The 16,151-nt window shown below is 34.9% G+C and overlaps 1 protein-coding gene across 9 annotated transcripts in view; it reads right to left on the bottom strand.

The window, feature by feature from the left end:
- LOC5571245 (protein phosphatase 1 regulatory subunit 16A) overlaps positions 1-16,151 on the bottom strand; it is a 488,636-nt gene that overhangs the window by 162,331 nt on the left and 310,154 nt on the right. For all 9 annotated transcript variants that reach the window (XM_021851208.1, XM_021851211.1, XM_021851209.1 and 6 more), the window contains one exon: positions 5,802-6,315. In XM_021851208.1, the coding sequence (XP_021706900.1) occupies positions 5,802-5,881 (80 nt within the window). In that variant the 5' untranslated portion in view covers positions 5,882-6,315. The remainder of the gene's footprint in view (positions 1-5,801; positions 6,316-16,151) is intronic.

Raw genomic sequence — 16,151 nt, forward strand, 5'->3', positions numbered from 1 at the left:
CTGCTGAGAAGCTTCCAAGCTTCTGCTGAGAAGCTTCCAAGCTTCTGCTGAGAAGCTTCCAAGCTTCTGTTGAGAAGCTGCCAAGTTTCTAATGAGAAGCTGCCAAGCTTCTGTTGAGAAGCTTCCAAGCTTCTGTCGAGAAGCTTCCAAGATTCTGCTGAGAAGCTTCCAAGCTTCTGCTGAGAAGCTTCCAAGCTTCTGCTGAGAAGCTTCCAAGCTTCTGCTGAGAAGCTTCCAAGCTTCTGCTGAGAAGCTTCCAAGCTTCTGCTGAGAAGCTTCCAAGCTTCTGCTGAGAAGCTTCCAAGCTTCTGCTGAGATGCTTCCAAGCTTCTGCTGAGAAGCTTCCAAGCTTCTGCTGAGATGCTTCCAAGCTTCTACTGAGAAGCTTCCAAACTTCTGCTGAGAAGCTTTCAAGCTTCTGCTGAGAAGCTTCCAAGCTTCTGCTGAGAAGCTTCCATGCTTCTGCCGAGAAGAAGCTTCTGAACTTTTGCCGAGAAGAAGCTTCCAAACTTTTGCTTATAAGCTTCCCAGCTTCTGCTGAGAAGCTTCCAAGCTTCTGCTGAGAAGCTTCCAAGCTTCTGCTGAGATGCTTCCAAGCTTCTGCTGAGAAGCTTCCAAACTTCTGCTGAGAAGCTTTCAAGCTTCTGCTGAGAAGCTTTCAAGCTTCTGCTGAGAAGCTTCCGAACTTCTGCTGAGAAGCTTTCAAGCTTCTGCTGAGAAGCTTCCAAGCTTCTGCTGAGAAGCTTCCAAGCTTCTGCTGAGAAGCTTCCAAGCTTCTGCTGAGAAGCTTCCATGCTTCTGCCGAGAAGAAGCTTCTGAACTTTTGCCGAGAAGAAGCTTCCAAACTTTTGCTTATAAGCTTCCCAGCTTCTGCTGAGAAGCTTCCAAGCTTCTGCTGAGAAGCTTCCAAGCTTCTGCTGAGAAGCTTCCAAGCTTCTGCTGAGATGCTTCCAAGCTTCTGCTGAGAAGCTTCCAAACTTCTGCTGAGAAGCTTTCAAGCTTCTACTGAGAAGCTTCCAAACTTCTGCTGAGAAGCTTTCAAGCTTCTGCTGAGAAGCTTCCAAGCTTCTGCTGAGAAGCTTCCAAGCTTCTGCTGAGAAGCTTCCATGCTTCTGCCGAGAAGAAGCTTCTGAACTTTTGCCGAGAAGAAGCTTCCAAACTTTTGCTTATAAGCTTCCCAGCTTCTGCTGAGAAGCTTCCAAGCTTCTGCTGAGAAGCTTCCAAGCTTCTGCTGAGAAGCTTCCAAGCTTCTGCTGAGAAGCTTCCAAGCTTCTGCTGAGAAGCTTCCAAGCTTCTGCTGAGAAGCTTCCAAGCTTCTGCTGAGAAGCTTCCAAGCTTCTGCTGAGAAGCTTCCAAGCTTCTGCTGAGGTGTCCTAGCTTCTGTTGAAAAGCTTCCCCAGTTTCTACTGAAAAGCTTCCAAACTTCTGCTGAGAAGCTTCCAAGATTCTGCTGAGAAGCTTCCAAGATTCTGCTAAGAAGCTTTAGAGCTTGCTTAGGAGCTTTAGATCTTCTGAGTAGAAACTTCCATGCTGCTGATAATAAGTTTCAAATCTTCTGCTGGGAATTTTCAGAAAATCTGTTGAGAGTTATCTTAAAATTTATTCCTAAAATCTGCTGAGAGAAGTTTTTTATTCACATTTGTTTTAAATGTATTGAAACATCAAATGCTTGTTTAAAGGCTTTTAGGGTGTATATTTATTTCTTAAATAAACTGTTTCTAGGAAGTTTTTCAAGTATACTATATAAACATTTGAGGTGTAATATATTGTTAACCAAGTATGTTTTAAAAACATTCATATAACATTTCTCTTTTTATGCTTCTTCTGAGCAGTTTTCAAGTCACTAATGAAAATTTCAGACATTCTGCTATTAGATTTTCAAGGCTTTTGCTAAGAAGCTGTGCAAGTTTTTACAGAAAAACTTCCCAATCATCCGCTGAGTAACTTTTCAATTTTGTTGCGAGAATTATTCCGGCTTTCTAAAGAAACCGAAATCTGATAAAAACAATATTTCAAAGTTTCTAAGTTTTTGCTGAAGATCATTCCAGACTTTTGGTGAGAAACATCCCAATCTTCTGCTAACAAGTTTCCAAGCTTCCAATCTCATGCTGGAAATTTTCCTAAAATCCTTCTAATGAACAGCTGTCTAAGCTTATAATTGGGGCTTTGTAAATCAAGCATGTTTTGGAAACATTCGCAAAATATTTCGTTGTCTATGTTTCTTCTGAGAAGCTTCAAAATCTTGTTCTGAGCAGTTTTCAAACTTCTGTTAAAAAGATTTCTAGATTCTGTTATTCTGCTTATGTTGAGAAGCTATGCAAGCTTTTACAAAAACAAATCTGACCATCAGCTGAGAAGCTTTCCAAGTTTACGGGGAAAAGTGTTTCGGCATTCCAAAGATGAAAAATCTAGTTTATGGTGCAGTCCTAAGCAATTTTGATAGACATTTTTGCAACTAGCTGAAAGTTTCCCAAGCTTCCGCTGAAAAGCTTTCAATGTCACTTTTAATGATCTATCCATACATATTTTGCAATGCCTTTTGAGCATCTTCTAGAAAATCATTCCAGTATTTTCGATGATTCCTTAAATACTTTTTTTTAATCCAGATATAAACGATGATTCTTTTAGAGTAATTTCGAGTTCCTATTGAAAAGTTTTTCAAACTTTTGTAGAGAAACAATATAAGATTACACAGGTTCCACTGAGAAGATTTCCAAATTCTACTCAAAAGCTTCTCAAGCAAAGAATGCAGTGGAAGAGAAGTGGAAAAAAAATCACATTTTTCAATGCACTCGAAATGTCTTCTGGCTTTATTCCTCCGAAAATTTTGCAAACCATCATATCGCGATGGATTTCAATTTCTATTTCATTGGTTTTATTACGGAACAAAAAAGAAAGCGACCAATGAAGAGAAAAAAATAAAGAATGTAACCCAAGAATGCCTATCGTCATACCGTTTTGTCTCAAATTCCGAACATGACTCGTATTCCGAAAAATGTCGATTTAAATAAATATTAGGTTTACTCTCACTTTCAATACTTTCTAATATGAAAGGCTTGAATTGTAGAAGAATTCATCATCCTGTGTAGAAATTTCAAAGAATAAATTGAAAAATCGCTGTTTCAAGGTCAAGTGTATTGGAATTTCCTTTTCTAATGACACCCCAGTCAACATTTTGGTTGGTATAAGTTATGTTATACATCATGCTGTAAGAATCGTATATAATGCACGAAAAGGCTATACACATACCAAAGTGGAGACTATAAACGCACTTGTCATGACTTTTTCAGACTTTCTGTGATCAGCAATATGATGCCAAATTTGGATGGAAATAAAAACAAGGTTTTCAGCGAGTCTCGAACATGGGACCTTCGAATTTAGAATCAGATACCTTACCACTGCACCAACAAGTAGTACATGGTGAAGGAGTGATTATTTTCCAATTTGAATGCATGTTTTCTGTACAGTGAGACTTACTTTGTTATTCTTTGAGACCCATTGTTGGCTATTTTTGCTAAGTTACTGCGAGTTCATTTGTTACTGTTCTGGATCGATATACGATCTGTCAGTTTATAAAACTAGACGTGATTTTTTGTGGCACTATTTGCGACATGTTCTGTTGTTAACACAGATCGTCGTTAATGAATCGTAGTGGGGAGTTATATACAAGTTGTGTTGACATTATGTACGTTTAATTTGGCATATTGTGCTATTCTGATTTTCGTCGTATGAATATGTGATTTTTGACGCCCATTGTTATACGATAAGTGATTCACTGGGACAACTATGGTGCACACAGTAAAATCTCGATGTTTGAGAAATTTGTGCAAGAAATTACCAAGGACATAGATTTTGAAAATAATTTAATTTTAAATAGAATTTGAAGTATTCTTTTGAATATTTGGTTGTAAATAGCTATCAAATGGCGTTCATTGTGTGCGGTATGGAATTAAATAGGTCTAATATTAGACTGGCCCAAAATTAGATAAAAAGCCCTAACTATTAATTTATCATGCCTTAGTTTTATCGTCAAACTGATTCCCATTTAAATAACATACTTTGCGAATGGAAAACTTGTTTTTGGTGAAATATTACAATTAGCTTATATTAATCTTGCTAGTTTAATAAGACTACTCGAGTGACGATTATATTCATATAGTCTAACAAGACGCAGACCGATTGACAGACTGGCTCAACAAAAGATTGACTCAAAACTTGGCTGATTCAACTTATTTGTCACTTTTCACTGGGAAATGAACTGTAAATGTGGCAGCATTTTTTATTTGTAAAAAAGGACGTTAATGTTCATGGAAATTTGTCCATTTATGACGATTATGACGATGGATTGTGATTGTTAAGGGGGCAAGATTCGTCATTGATTTCGGCATTTTCAAAAGCAGTTTTCTCGTTCAAAATCAAGAAAGTTTACACGAAAATGTATTTACTGTATTTTACACTCCAACCGAAGCACAGTGATGACATTTTTATCAATTTTTCTTTAGTTTTAAACCGAAAAACTGCTTTTGAAGTTTCCATGATGATGATGATTATGATGACGGATTCTTGAACGTTAGCTAGGGAAAGTGTACCAGTTATGGCCATAGTGGTTCCCTATTTGGCCATATGTGACATTTTGATAACTTTCACATTTTAAATCTTTTTGAATGCTTTAACATCAAGATTTATCATAAATCTAACTGCTACAACACACAAAAATTTTAAAAATTTGTAGACATTAAAGTTACCATGTATGGCGAAATAGGAAACTATTGTGCCCATAACTGGTACACTTACCCTATCCGAATTTTAGACTGGTTCACCTTCAATCTAGAGTCGCACAAGTTTTACATTCAACAACTCCAAAATTCACATGGCCTTTATGATAGTGGTTCAATATGAGCGTTAAAAAAATCAGTTGAACAAAATTAACGAAGTAAAGATCTAAACGTATTAGAAAATAAGTGAACAAACAATGAACTTTTCCAATATACGACAGTTTCAACATTCGACATTTCGACATTATTCAAATAATCAGTAAAAACTAGATTGAAACTGTAGAATATAAAAACATATCAATATCCAAGCTCCCTGAAAAACTTGGAAATTTCCACAACTCATCTGCAACTCTATTTCTGGATTCCGCACCGACACGCTAAAAATGCTTCATTTCGTGATATCCAATACCATAACGTCAATCGCATCAGCAGGAGCATTCATTTATCACTTGTATTTTTGGCCAGCTTCCATCGATTGACATGATTTTCGCGTTATCGCACTAGTGGTAACACGCACTTGTTTCTATAGTAACCGCTGAGTACCGCTAGATACTGGTGATTCTGTTGCAATAGGCACAATTCTTCCTGGATTTCTTTTTTGGTATGAAACGTGTATTTTGCACTAGGCTCTTCGCTATACACTTTGAGCGAATACCCTATCCGTCACCAAAATCTCACTGTAATCTTCAATCCCTTCGTTCTTCACCTGTACTACTGAACCAACCACACGGCAACCACCTTGCACCGGATTGCTTCGATGACCCCCCGGCTTCAGGGTCAAACTGCCACCTGCAAGTGCGCAAAGCCCAACCAAAACCCCCTTTCAGCTTTCCAAACCAACCACCGAACGATCCGATCGCCCAATTACGGTTCTTCCGATCTTCCATCCATTGACCAAACGAACCAAACCAACGAACCGCGAACGAACTCTATGGGCAACGGTTACACTCCAGACAACTCCAGCAGCGCCGAAGAACAGATCGGTAAAAACACACACTCAAAAACAGAAAAAAATAAATCACTTACATCCGCGCGAGGTGCAGCCGATCCTGCGTTGAAAGATGCTCGACCTGAGCCATCTCGCTAACTAAATCCGAGTGCTCCATTTTGCCGATATCGAAGCTCAAGTTTCGGTCCGGACCGCCACTCCCTGCTCCACGACCTCCGCCTGTGCCACCCCAGGGCCGACGATGTTTCTTCCGATGATGATGATGATGATGGTGGCGATGATTGGGCCGATCCTCTTGCCGATCGTCTTCGCTTGTGCCAGCGATAATTAGCGAGCTGTAGACGGAGGTAGCCGTTTTCGCGTGTTTGCGTTCGCGCTATGATCGGTAACCAAGCAGCGAGATAACGATGACCGATGACGATGATCAATGGGTGGGAGAGAGAGGTTTACTCTAGTTGGAACTGGTGAAGTAGTTCCGAATATCCGAAAGCACTTGAACGGCGAGGGGCTCGGATGAGGGGTCTTCACGCGTACAGGTCATACGGAAGTTACACCCCCTCTTCCGCGCGGTGCGATCCAAGTTGGCTGCCACTGGAAATTAACCGATTAAATTAGCGATTGTACAGCGTTTGGTATAATAGTCGTTTGGCATAATGTGATTTGGCATAATGGTCATTTGGTAAAATAGTAGTTTGGTATAATAAGGGATTTAACCCTCTCAGGACGAATTGGTCATATTGACCCAGCTTCTATATTCGGCAGTATCAAATCAAGAACGAAAGAACTGTTATTTATGCTGTAAAAATATAAACAAACATTGTTTTATATCTTTAAGGTTCTGATATCTAAAACATTTGGAAATTTTTTTCAGAATAAGCTTTTCAATTTGTATTTAATAATAATACATGCCTAACCATGTTCTATAAGCTAATCTGCGTCATAACAGGCATTTAAAAAATTAGTTCTCATATGATTTAGAAGCACGATCGAAGCAAGCGAAGAAAATCATCCCATCTGTAACGCTCCATGATCGGCAATGTTTCGCAAGTTGTAGCAAGCTTGATTAATAGTAGTAGAAAAAAAAGCCCCAAATAGAGAACGAACCCCGAACATCCGATAGCTAAAGTGTCCTAAATCCCCTATGTTTAGAACTCGTTTAGAAGGGTTTTATCATGCTCTGTTATCCCCCCGGCATAATCAAGGCTAGCAGTATACGATAAACAGACTCTCATGATGTGCTGCAAACCATGATTGTTGCAGAGAGTGATAAGTGAGAGATTTTCTGAACATTCTCCGGATTCAATCCCTGGTCATAATTGATCCGGGAATTAAATTCAGATGATTTTCTAGATCTTCCAAGACCGTCAAAGCTCTTTCAATATCCAACTATGTTATGTGAGTCTAAATGCAGCACTGCTGATTTATATATTACATACTTGATGTTCTAGGGTTAACTTAAGACTCTAATCAACTGATCTACTGCAGTGATCACCGAACTGTTCATCAATGTTGAGCGATAATTTATCGTAATTAGAACTTTTACTGACCTAACAGAAAATTATTATTCCTTGCTCAATGTTTTTATGGCTCTGGAATGTTGCTGAGAGTGTGTTTTTTAAGTTCATTAAGTTTTAGACCCGGATCAGAACATTTTTCCTTGCTTTTAGAGGAAAGTTATTGGATTAATAACAAACACATTTGGGATTTTATGTCTGGAAGTAAATTTCATGAGTTGAATGACTGTGTTCAAACTTAACAAATCATGATGTGCTATATTTCCGATGGTTCATTGAGATGTTCCAATATAGGAATCAGTGGCGATTCCCTAACCTCAAATCTACCTGTTCCACGAACAGAAATTCTTGAATTTCAGCAACAAATTTACATGAAATGAGATGAGATTTGTTAGAAAGGACAATTTCAATAATTAATTTTTTGATTTATAATCTAAATTTGCCGAAATAGCCATTTTTGGAGTCCTGTTCTACGAAAGTGAGCTTACGAGTCGCCACTGATAGGAATGTGAAACTTTTCTATATTTTACATATGGTCAAATAGGGAACCACTATGGCCATAACTGGTACATTTTCTCTACATGTTATGAATATGGATATGTTTGTGATTTAAATGTTTTACAGGCATTGGCGTAGAAACCCCTCCAGAACCATCCAGGCCCCCCCAGAATTTTTGATGATAATAAAATTAAAAAATTAAAAACAAACAAACAATTTAACTTGCAGCAAAATCTTCTGAATCAATCTAGGTACATGACTCTTGTTATTGACAAAAATTTCTTCAGTAGTTACGTTATTTTATGTTGTAGAACACTATAGCGAGAAAACCTCGCTTGTCTTATACAGCATCAGCGTGATAGTTCCGACTTTGGTGAATTACGCGACAACCGAAAGCTTATCCGTCCGGCTGCCGATCGATTGGTTACTGTTAGAACTAGCTTCATGTTGTATGCGGTAAGCACAATTTTTCTGACATATCCATTACCAAAAATATCGTGGTATGAAAAAGTGGAAGTTTGATCCCAAAAATTGTTTTTTTTTTCTGAACAATCCAATTAATTCTGTTTCAGCAAAGAGCAGCACTACAGTCTGATTTCTCATGTTTTTGGAGGATACCCTGCTCGAGGTGTGTGGTGATGATGATTACCCTTATGAGAATCCATTAAAGAAATCCATTTAACTTCAACTCGTATGATGTCCGAAAAAAAATAATTGAAAAAATAGACAAAGTTACTATAGGAATTTCTCAGACAATACATAGCGGGAATTCTTGTCGAAAAATAAGATTTTTTCAAGGAATTTCGGCATGGTCAAGTTTTTTTCAAATAAATGGTAGAAATTCAACATGGCGTGAAAAAAATTTAACAAAATCGTCCATAGTGACCTTAGCTCTCTTTGATTTTGATTCAATTGTATAAATAGCTTTGCATGAATAAATTTATTGCTTGAACAATATGTGTTCAATAATGATTAATTCCAAAATTATTTGATTAATATTCAACAAATTTGTAGCACAATTTTTCAAAAAGCTTTTCGATATGCATTATAAAATTTTAGTTTAATCAAATACCTCAAGGAATATTTAAGGGGGGCTTCAGAACTTTTGCAAATCTTTTCGAAATAAGTCAAATAATATTGTTGGACTTGTTCATACTTTCAAAGCGAATTCATCCTGGTGGACATCCACTCCTATGTCAAATTTTATTATCAAATTGGTTTCGGAAAATGTTCCCAGATTTACCTTAAAAATGTTAATTTATCTTTCAAAAAGTTTTCGCTCGCAATTCCTCCAAAAGATCATTAATTCTGTTAAATCTAATTCAGAGGTATTTCGCTGAACGTTCTATTAGAAATTCTTCTTTGAATTGCTTTAAATAGTTTTCCCAAAAATTTTATTACAAATTCTTCCGCAAATTTCATCAAAAGTCGTTAAGAAATATTTCTAAAATATTTCACAAATTACGTCAAAAAGTTTTCTATGTTTTCTTTTTTAGAAATTTTGGTTCAAATCCCCGGATCATTCAAGAATTGTAAAAAAAAATATTTTCAAAATGTCTCTTACCCTCGAATCTTTAGAGGAAATTTGTTGAAAACCCCCAGGAAAATTTTGCTTTCGAAATAAGCATAGCGGTAGAGGAGTCTGTAGCAAAATAACTGGGAAGGAGAAAATTTATTAAGATATTCATAAAGAAATTTTTATTGATTTTCCTTAAAACACTTCGTTAGAAATTGGTTCTTGGTTTGAATTTTTGTGCGATACGAAAGCGTAATTTCTTGAGGCTTTCTGGCAGAAATCTGGAAAACCAGAAATCAAGGAAGGATAGCTTTTAAGGATAAAAAAGATTCTGATGGACCTTGAGAAATTTGTTTTATTTGTTAATTCATTAGAGAATATTTTACTATCCTGTAATTTACCTGTAGAGAAGATATTATAAATTATCTTTCATTGTACCATTGCCCACCTATTGTTCGACTTGCTTCAACATTTTAATGTTTCTTCTTCCTTCGCAAACCGCTTTGAGGTACCTCGTACAAATCTTTCCATACTCCAAAAAGCATCGTTTTAAAGAATCTAAATCTAATTATACAAATTGTGAAAAATTACAGAATTCTTATGCGTATGGTTTCTAATTCATGAAAATCCATCAGGAATTCCTCAACAAAATTTCAAAGTAATGCAGAAGTTTTCACTAAGATTTAACCCTCTCTTTCCCAAGGTAGCACAGGTGCCACCGATTTTCAACGAACGGTAGCTAAACCGAATTGGTACGAGTAGCTCAATAATGATTGGAATAAATTTATTCGCTCATTTGTCTTATCAAACATCGAAATAAGTGACCTTAGGGTCAAACTATTGCAAAACAATCAACTAACTATTGGAAAACAATAAAAAAAATGTGTTTTTGAATAATATAGCTTGTTTGTAAAAACTTTTTGTTTTTAGAAACGCCATTTTGATGGTTAAATTGTCAAACAAAGCTGTGAGAAAGAAAGGGTTAAATTAGAATCTTACATTTTCACGTTAAACTTCTACAGTACTACAAAATAGTCGATAATAAAACCTTCAAAAGAGTTTGTTTGGAATTTCTAGAGGTAAGAAAAAATGGGTTCTACATCAATATGTTCACCATAGTATCATGAATCTTCAGAGTTCATACTAAATATTATATAAGACTCTAGTTACAAATACTTTCAGTAAAAATTTCATACGTTTCAACATGGATCATTTTCTATTATAAAAGACGTCGAAAAAGAATACGATTTTATGTAGTAAATCCTACAAGAACCACTTAAGCTTTTCTGTGAGGTACATTGTTAACATGTTTCAGAAATTCTTAAATTTTACGACAGGAATTCAGTGATATTTTCCGAAGTATGTTTAAGCTGCAATTATTCAATAATTTATCAACAAGGTTATTTCAAAGCTTTCGTTACTTTAGAAATCTGATATGGAGTGATTCATAGAGGAATTTATAAAGCAATCCCTAAAAAATATTCAGTTTTTCCAGGAGTAGTTTTAGACCCAAAAAATGGAGAGTGTTTAAATTTTTATATGTCTTTTTTATTGAAGATTCCTGAGATTTATATTCGCAAAAAAATGAGTTATTTCTTGAACCTGAAAGAATACTTGATGGAACTTCTGGAGATTTTTTTTTTAAGATTTAGAATGAATTGCAAGTGTTTAGTGAATCTGGTGAAAAAAATGTTCAATTAAAATCCCAAAAGAATCGTTAGTGCGGTTGTATGAAAAAAGCTCTGGAAAATGCTAAGATGAATCTTTAGTAATTTTTCAGAAGAATCTACAAGAAACAATTATATAATTCTCTAATAAATCTCTGTACAAATTAATCGGGAATCTTTGATTATTTTCACGGAAGAGATGTTGCACCTTGATTTTAGATGAATCAAAAAAATAATTATCTGTGAAAAAATACAGATTTCTTGCGGAGAGCTTCTCTGAGCAATCATGAATAAAATTTCTCAATTGAATTCTATTAAATTGCTCAGGAAATTTTTGTGGAATATTGCTAGGAATCCTTAAAGTAACACCTGGAAGAGCCAATTAATATTTTTGCATGTCATTTTGCTACGATTTCTTCAAACAATTCTATAGAGAAACCTTAGAAAGAAATTCAAAAGCAAAGTTGGAAAAACTGTTGGTGAACTCTCTGAAGAATTCGTGGAACGAATCCTTGCTTGTTGATTGTGAAATCATTTTTGGTGAGAATCCTATATATTTTTGTTCTATATTTTGGAGAAATCCTTAGAAATCCTAAACAAATTATTTATGAACACAGGGGGATACTTTAAACTAACAATTGGAATTTATATGCAATGTGTACCTAGAGGACCTTCGAGGAGAAAGTATTAAAAGAATTTGTAATGCGGAATTCTTCAAACGATTTTTTAAGCAGTTCGATAGAGATTCTTCGAAAAATTTTCTGATGAGATCAAAAAGTCTGAGAATGATTCTCTTGGGGAATCCCAGGACGAACTCAGTGAAAACTAGTAAAGGAGTTCTTGAAAAAAGCACTGAAAAGTACGAACATAATTCATGAATAAATTCCCGTAGGGATTCTCAGAGGAAACTCTTCAAAGCACATGATTTAATTCCTGAAATAATCAAAGGAGAAACACAAAAGACAATATTTGTGAGCTTTTTGCTAGAATTCTTTAAATATTTTTGACTGGTTACAACATAAATGAATCTGTTTCGTAGCGATGATTGAAATTTACAAATATCACTGATTTGTCACGAAATGAGACAAAATTATAAATGAATGAAATCGATACAAATCTGTAAAAACTATAAAATTTGTGAAAATCGTGATTATTGCGAAATTACTTCTGTAAAACAAGTATTTACTAGGCCCCCCCTAGGCCCCCTCCAGAAAAAAATCCTAGCTACGCCAATGTTTACAGGGCTAGATAAGCTACATTTTTCTACTGTTTTTAAACATCCAGAAACTGTTTCTAGAAGAAATGTTATCAGATAAAACAGGGCTTTGAATTCCCAGTAGCTTGGCGACCCCACCTTGTTTAGAGGACACCAAGCTGGTTCACATTTAGCATGAGGAAAACTGATCTACTGGAACAATCATTACATTGATGATGTCCGAATAAACGGTACTTATTCATTCAGTCTAGACTTCAAAAAACGCTTTCATGGTTTTTATATATACTAGTTTGGGGTGGTCCACTAATTACTAGATTTCTTACGCATAATTTTTAATTTTCATACAATAAATCTTACCATGGGAGGTCTAAAACCACCAATACTGTCTTACGTAATTAACGGAGGGCCCCTTTACAGAATTCAAACATTTTCTAAGTATTTTTCTTATTAATTGCACTAATGAAACGTTCAAAAATTTCTCAAAACATTCCTACTAATGTTTCCTCTACATAGAAATTTTGTTGGGGGGATTTTTCGGGACCTTTTAACAGATGGCAAATGGTTTTCAGTGCCTGATTTTTTAAGCTGTAAAGTGTTTATTTATAAGTTTAACTCGCAGGCATTAAATTCATGTTTACTTACAACTGGTCGCCTTAACTCGATTGATGCCCAAAAAATTTGATTTCGATGCGTAACTATAGGATCCCTATTGGAGTTTTCAGTTTCTTTAGATCAAAACTTATAAATCGGCAGTAACTTACAGCCAAAGCACAATGGGTATTTCAAAAATCGGATCTGAGGACAATATCTGAGACGTAGTGCTCTTAAGGTGATTATAAAACAAGAACAAATTTATGTTAGTTTCAGGATTTAACTGTCTATCGTACTTCATATCATACTTATAGAATCCAGTTGTTTATTCAGGATTTTTTCTAGAGCTAGTCAAAAAATAAATTCATGAACATCTCAAAGTAAGGCTGATACAAATATTAAATTTCTTTTATGTCACCCTCCCTCCCCTTCGAAAATCCGAAAACTTTGAAGGGGAGAAAAAAACAGATTCATCATTTTTTTGACATCAGTTAGGTTTTTTCAATTTACAAAGTAAAAAACAAGTAAAATAATGATCCAGAGGACGATAAAAAACAGTTTAACAACTATCATTAAAAATATAAATTCGAAAAAATAACTTTTTTTCAGTTTTATTTTTATGTTCCTTATTTATTTTTATCCCCCCCCCCCCTCGTACCTTCCAAGTGGTCTCGGACATACACGAAATTTAATATTTGTATCAGCCTTATTGCTAAAGAAAATATTTTCAAAATCGCAGAAATATATGTTTGCTGGATTTCCTCGGGGTTTCTTAGCGAAAATCTTGATGGTTTTCTTGGAGGTACTTTTAAGTAAATCTCAGCGGCAAAACTTTCATTTAATTCAGGGGGTTTCAGCCTTTTAGGCTGTTTTGCTGTTTTTCCATACAAAATGGCCAAGCTTGGAGATCCGTATTTCAGCTTCTGGTAGTCCGAATTGTCTGAAATTTTGAAAACGAACTACAAATAACATGAAGTAAATAACCTAAAGTAAATTCTTTCTGTATCTTCTTTTTGCGTAACTTCGAAATGGGAAGAACTTTGTCTAACAACAAAAACAACCCACAACGTACCGTTTTAAATTATATTAAAAATATTTCACTTTTGCCTTCATACAATCCCCTGAAAATCTTTGAAAAATGTTTGAATGAATTCACTTAAGACAAAACTTCAGGTTTTTTTGTATTTCTTTATCCAAATTTCAGCCAATTAGGTCTACTAGAATCTGAGATACTGATCCCCAAACTTGGGCACTTTGTAATGAAAAACAGAAAAACCTATTTTTGCAATCAATTGACCGTGGAACACCGGTTGAGAAACTCAGATATAGAAGATAGTTGTACTATTAGAAAAACTTCTGATTCAATTCTTGAAGAAATTGAAACTTTGAGTTTATTCCTAAAAAAATGCAACAAATTTTGGACATACTCTAATATAACAGCATAACTAAATAAATATATCTATAATAACTGAGAACAAACTTTTCGTAAAAAAGTTTGATTAAGTTCTGAAGGGACAACTGAAAATTCCTGAAATCTCTGTATGGATTTCTAGAGGAATTTATTAAGAAATCTTTAGGAGGAAATTCAGCAGGGACGTATAGGAATTTCAAATTAGATAGCGAAAGGAAACTAACATTTTCGCGTATTTCAAAGATCAAATTATAAGTCTCCAGGAAATTTAGGATTGCAAAAGACATTTCGCCTCTTAGAGATGTTCCAGACCGTCTGGTGCTACAGGTCATCATATTTTTATAAAGTACTAAATTGATTGATGTTTTAAAATGGAGTTTTAACTATGGTTTAAGTAAACCCTCCGAGCATGCAAAACAAGACTTAACCTTTTGTATGGTTAAAACTTTTCGATTCAATAGCAATTTTAAACATCCTTAAATGCGTTGTTTCTTTTATAAGACCAGACACAATACTTTTTCAAATCGTCTATAAGTTCGAAAATGTTACATTTTTTTTTGTTATGTTCTTCAGCACAAAAAAAAAATTAATTATATACTAAATTAGTAAAAATCAGCATATAAGCTGGTAAACTTCTTGCAAGCTCCATAAAATCGAAAAATCAAGCATTTTTAACAGTCATTATCTCAAAAATCAGACTTGCTATGTGAACGATAATAGAGCGGTTCCACAGAAAATGACGACTTTTTTCCCCAATTTCGTTTTTATATTTTTTGATTTGGATGAAATTTTGCACATGCTTTCTTTATGCCCAAAAATGCCTTTTTGCATAATCGGCTCGCCATTTTGACTCTAGCCTTACTTTTGAGAAGGGCCTAAGAAAAAAATCCTTAATAATTTTCAAAAAATTATAACTTAGAAACGGTTTGTCCGATCAGTTTGGTGTCTTCCGCAATGTTTTAGGTTATTGTTGGGACTATCTGGAAAAAAATATACACTGTAGAAAAAATGTTGTAATTTTTTATATATCAAAAATAAAGTTTAAAAATCAATTTTCTCAAAAATCGTATTTTTGATTTTTTTTTATATTAAAGTAGACAAAAAATGAAGTCTTTTGCACAGTGGGTCAAGATGCAGAAATCATGGACAAAAAAGTTATGATTTTTTAAAAAAATCAAATGAAAAACAAACCCTGCTGCCACAGGTAACATCTACTCCGCCTCATCGTCTACCAAAAATTCTAACGGAAAATCATCAGATAATATACCCACTTCAAGTGATATGTCTACCTTTGATTTTTTTTTTCTAACTTAACAATTGAATCAAATGATTGATGCAATGTTCAGAACCACCACTATGACTGAAGCAATCCAAGTTGGTATAAAATTTACTAATCAAATTGTTATTGGATTACGTTTTTCTATTGGATCCAATAAATAATAATTTAAATATTTTAAATTGGATGCTCGCTCTTTGAGTGGAAAAAAAGACGAGCTGTTTACATATAGCAGTTATTATTGAAACCTATTTGAAACGCAAATCTAAACTCAAAGAAGATCCTAATTTTTTTGTTTATCGTAATGATCGACATGATGGGGCATGTGGGGGAGTTGCAATCATCATTCATAGGCGTATAAATTATTAACCGTTTTCGTCATTTGAAACTAAAGTTTTTGAAACTTTAGGTGTTTCAGTTGAAACACAGCTTGGTAAATATACTTTCATAGCTGCCTATTTGCCTTTTCAATGCTCTGGACAGCAAGTTAATTTGCTCCAAACTGGCTTGCGAAAATTGATTCGCAATAAGTCATTGTCATTGGTGACTTTAATGCCAAACATCGGTCATGGAATAATTCACAAAGTAATTCCAACGGCAAAATTTCATTTGAAGAATGCGCTTCAGGATATTTCTCAATTCAATACCCTGATAGCCCTACATGTTTTCCTCTTCTAGAAACCCATCTACGATTGGTTTGGTCTTAACCGACTCTAGTCATCTTTGTAGCCAGCTGAT

This window comes from Aedes aegypti, chromosome 3, assembly GCF_002204515.2.
Source record: "Aedes aegypti strain LVP_AGWG chromosome 3, AaegL5.0 Primary Assembly, whole genome shotgun sequence".
Lineage (NCBI taxonomy): Eukaryota > Metazoa > Arthropoda > Insecta > Diptera > Culicidae > Aedes > Aedes aegypti.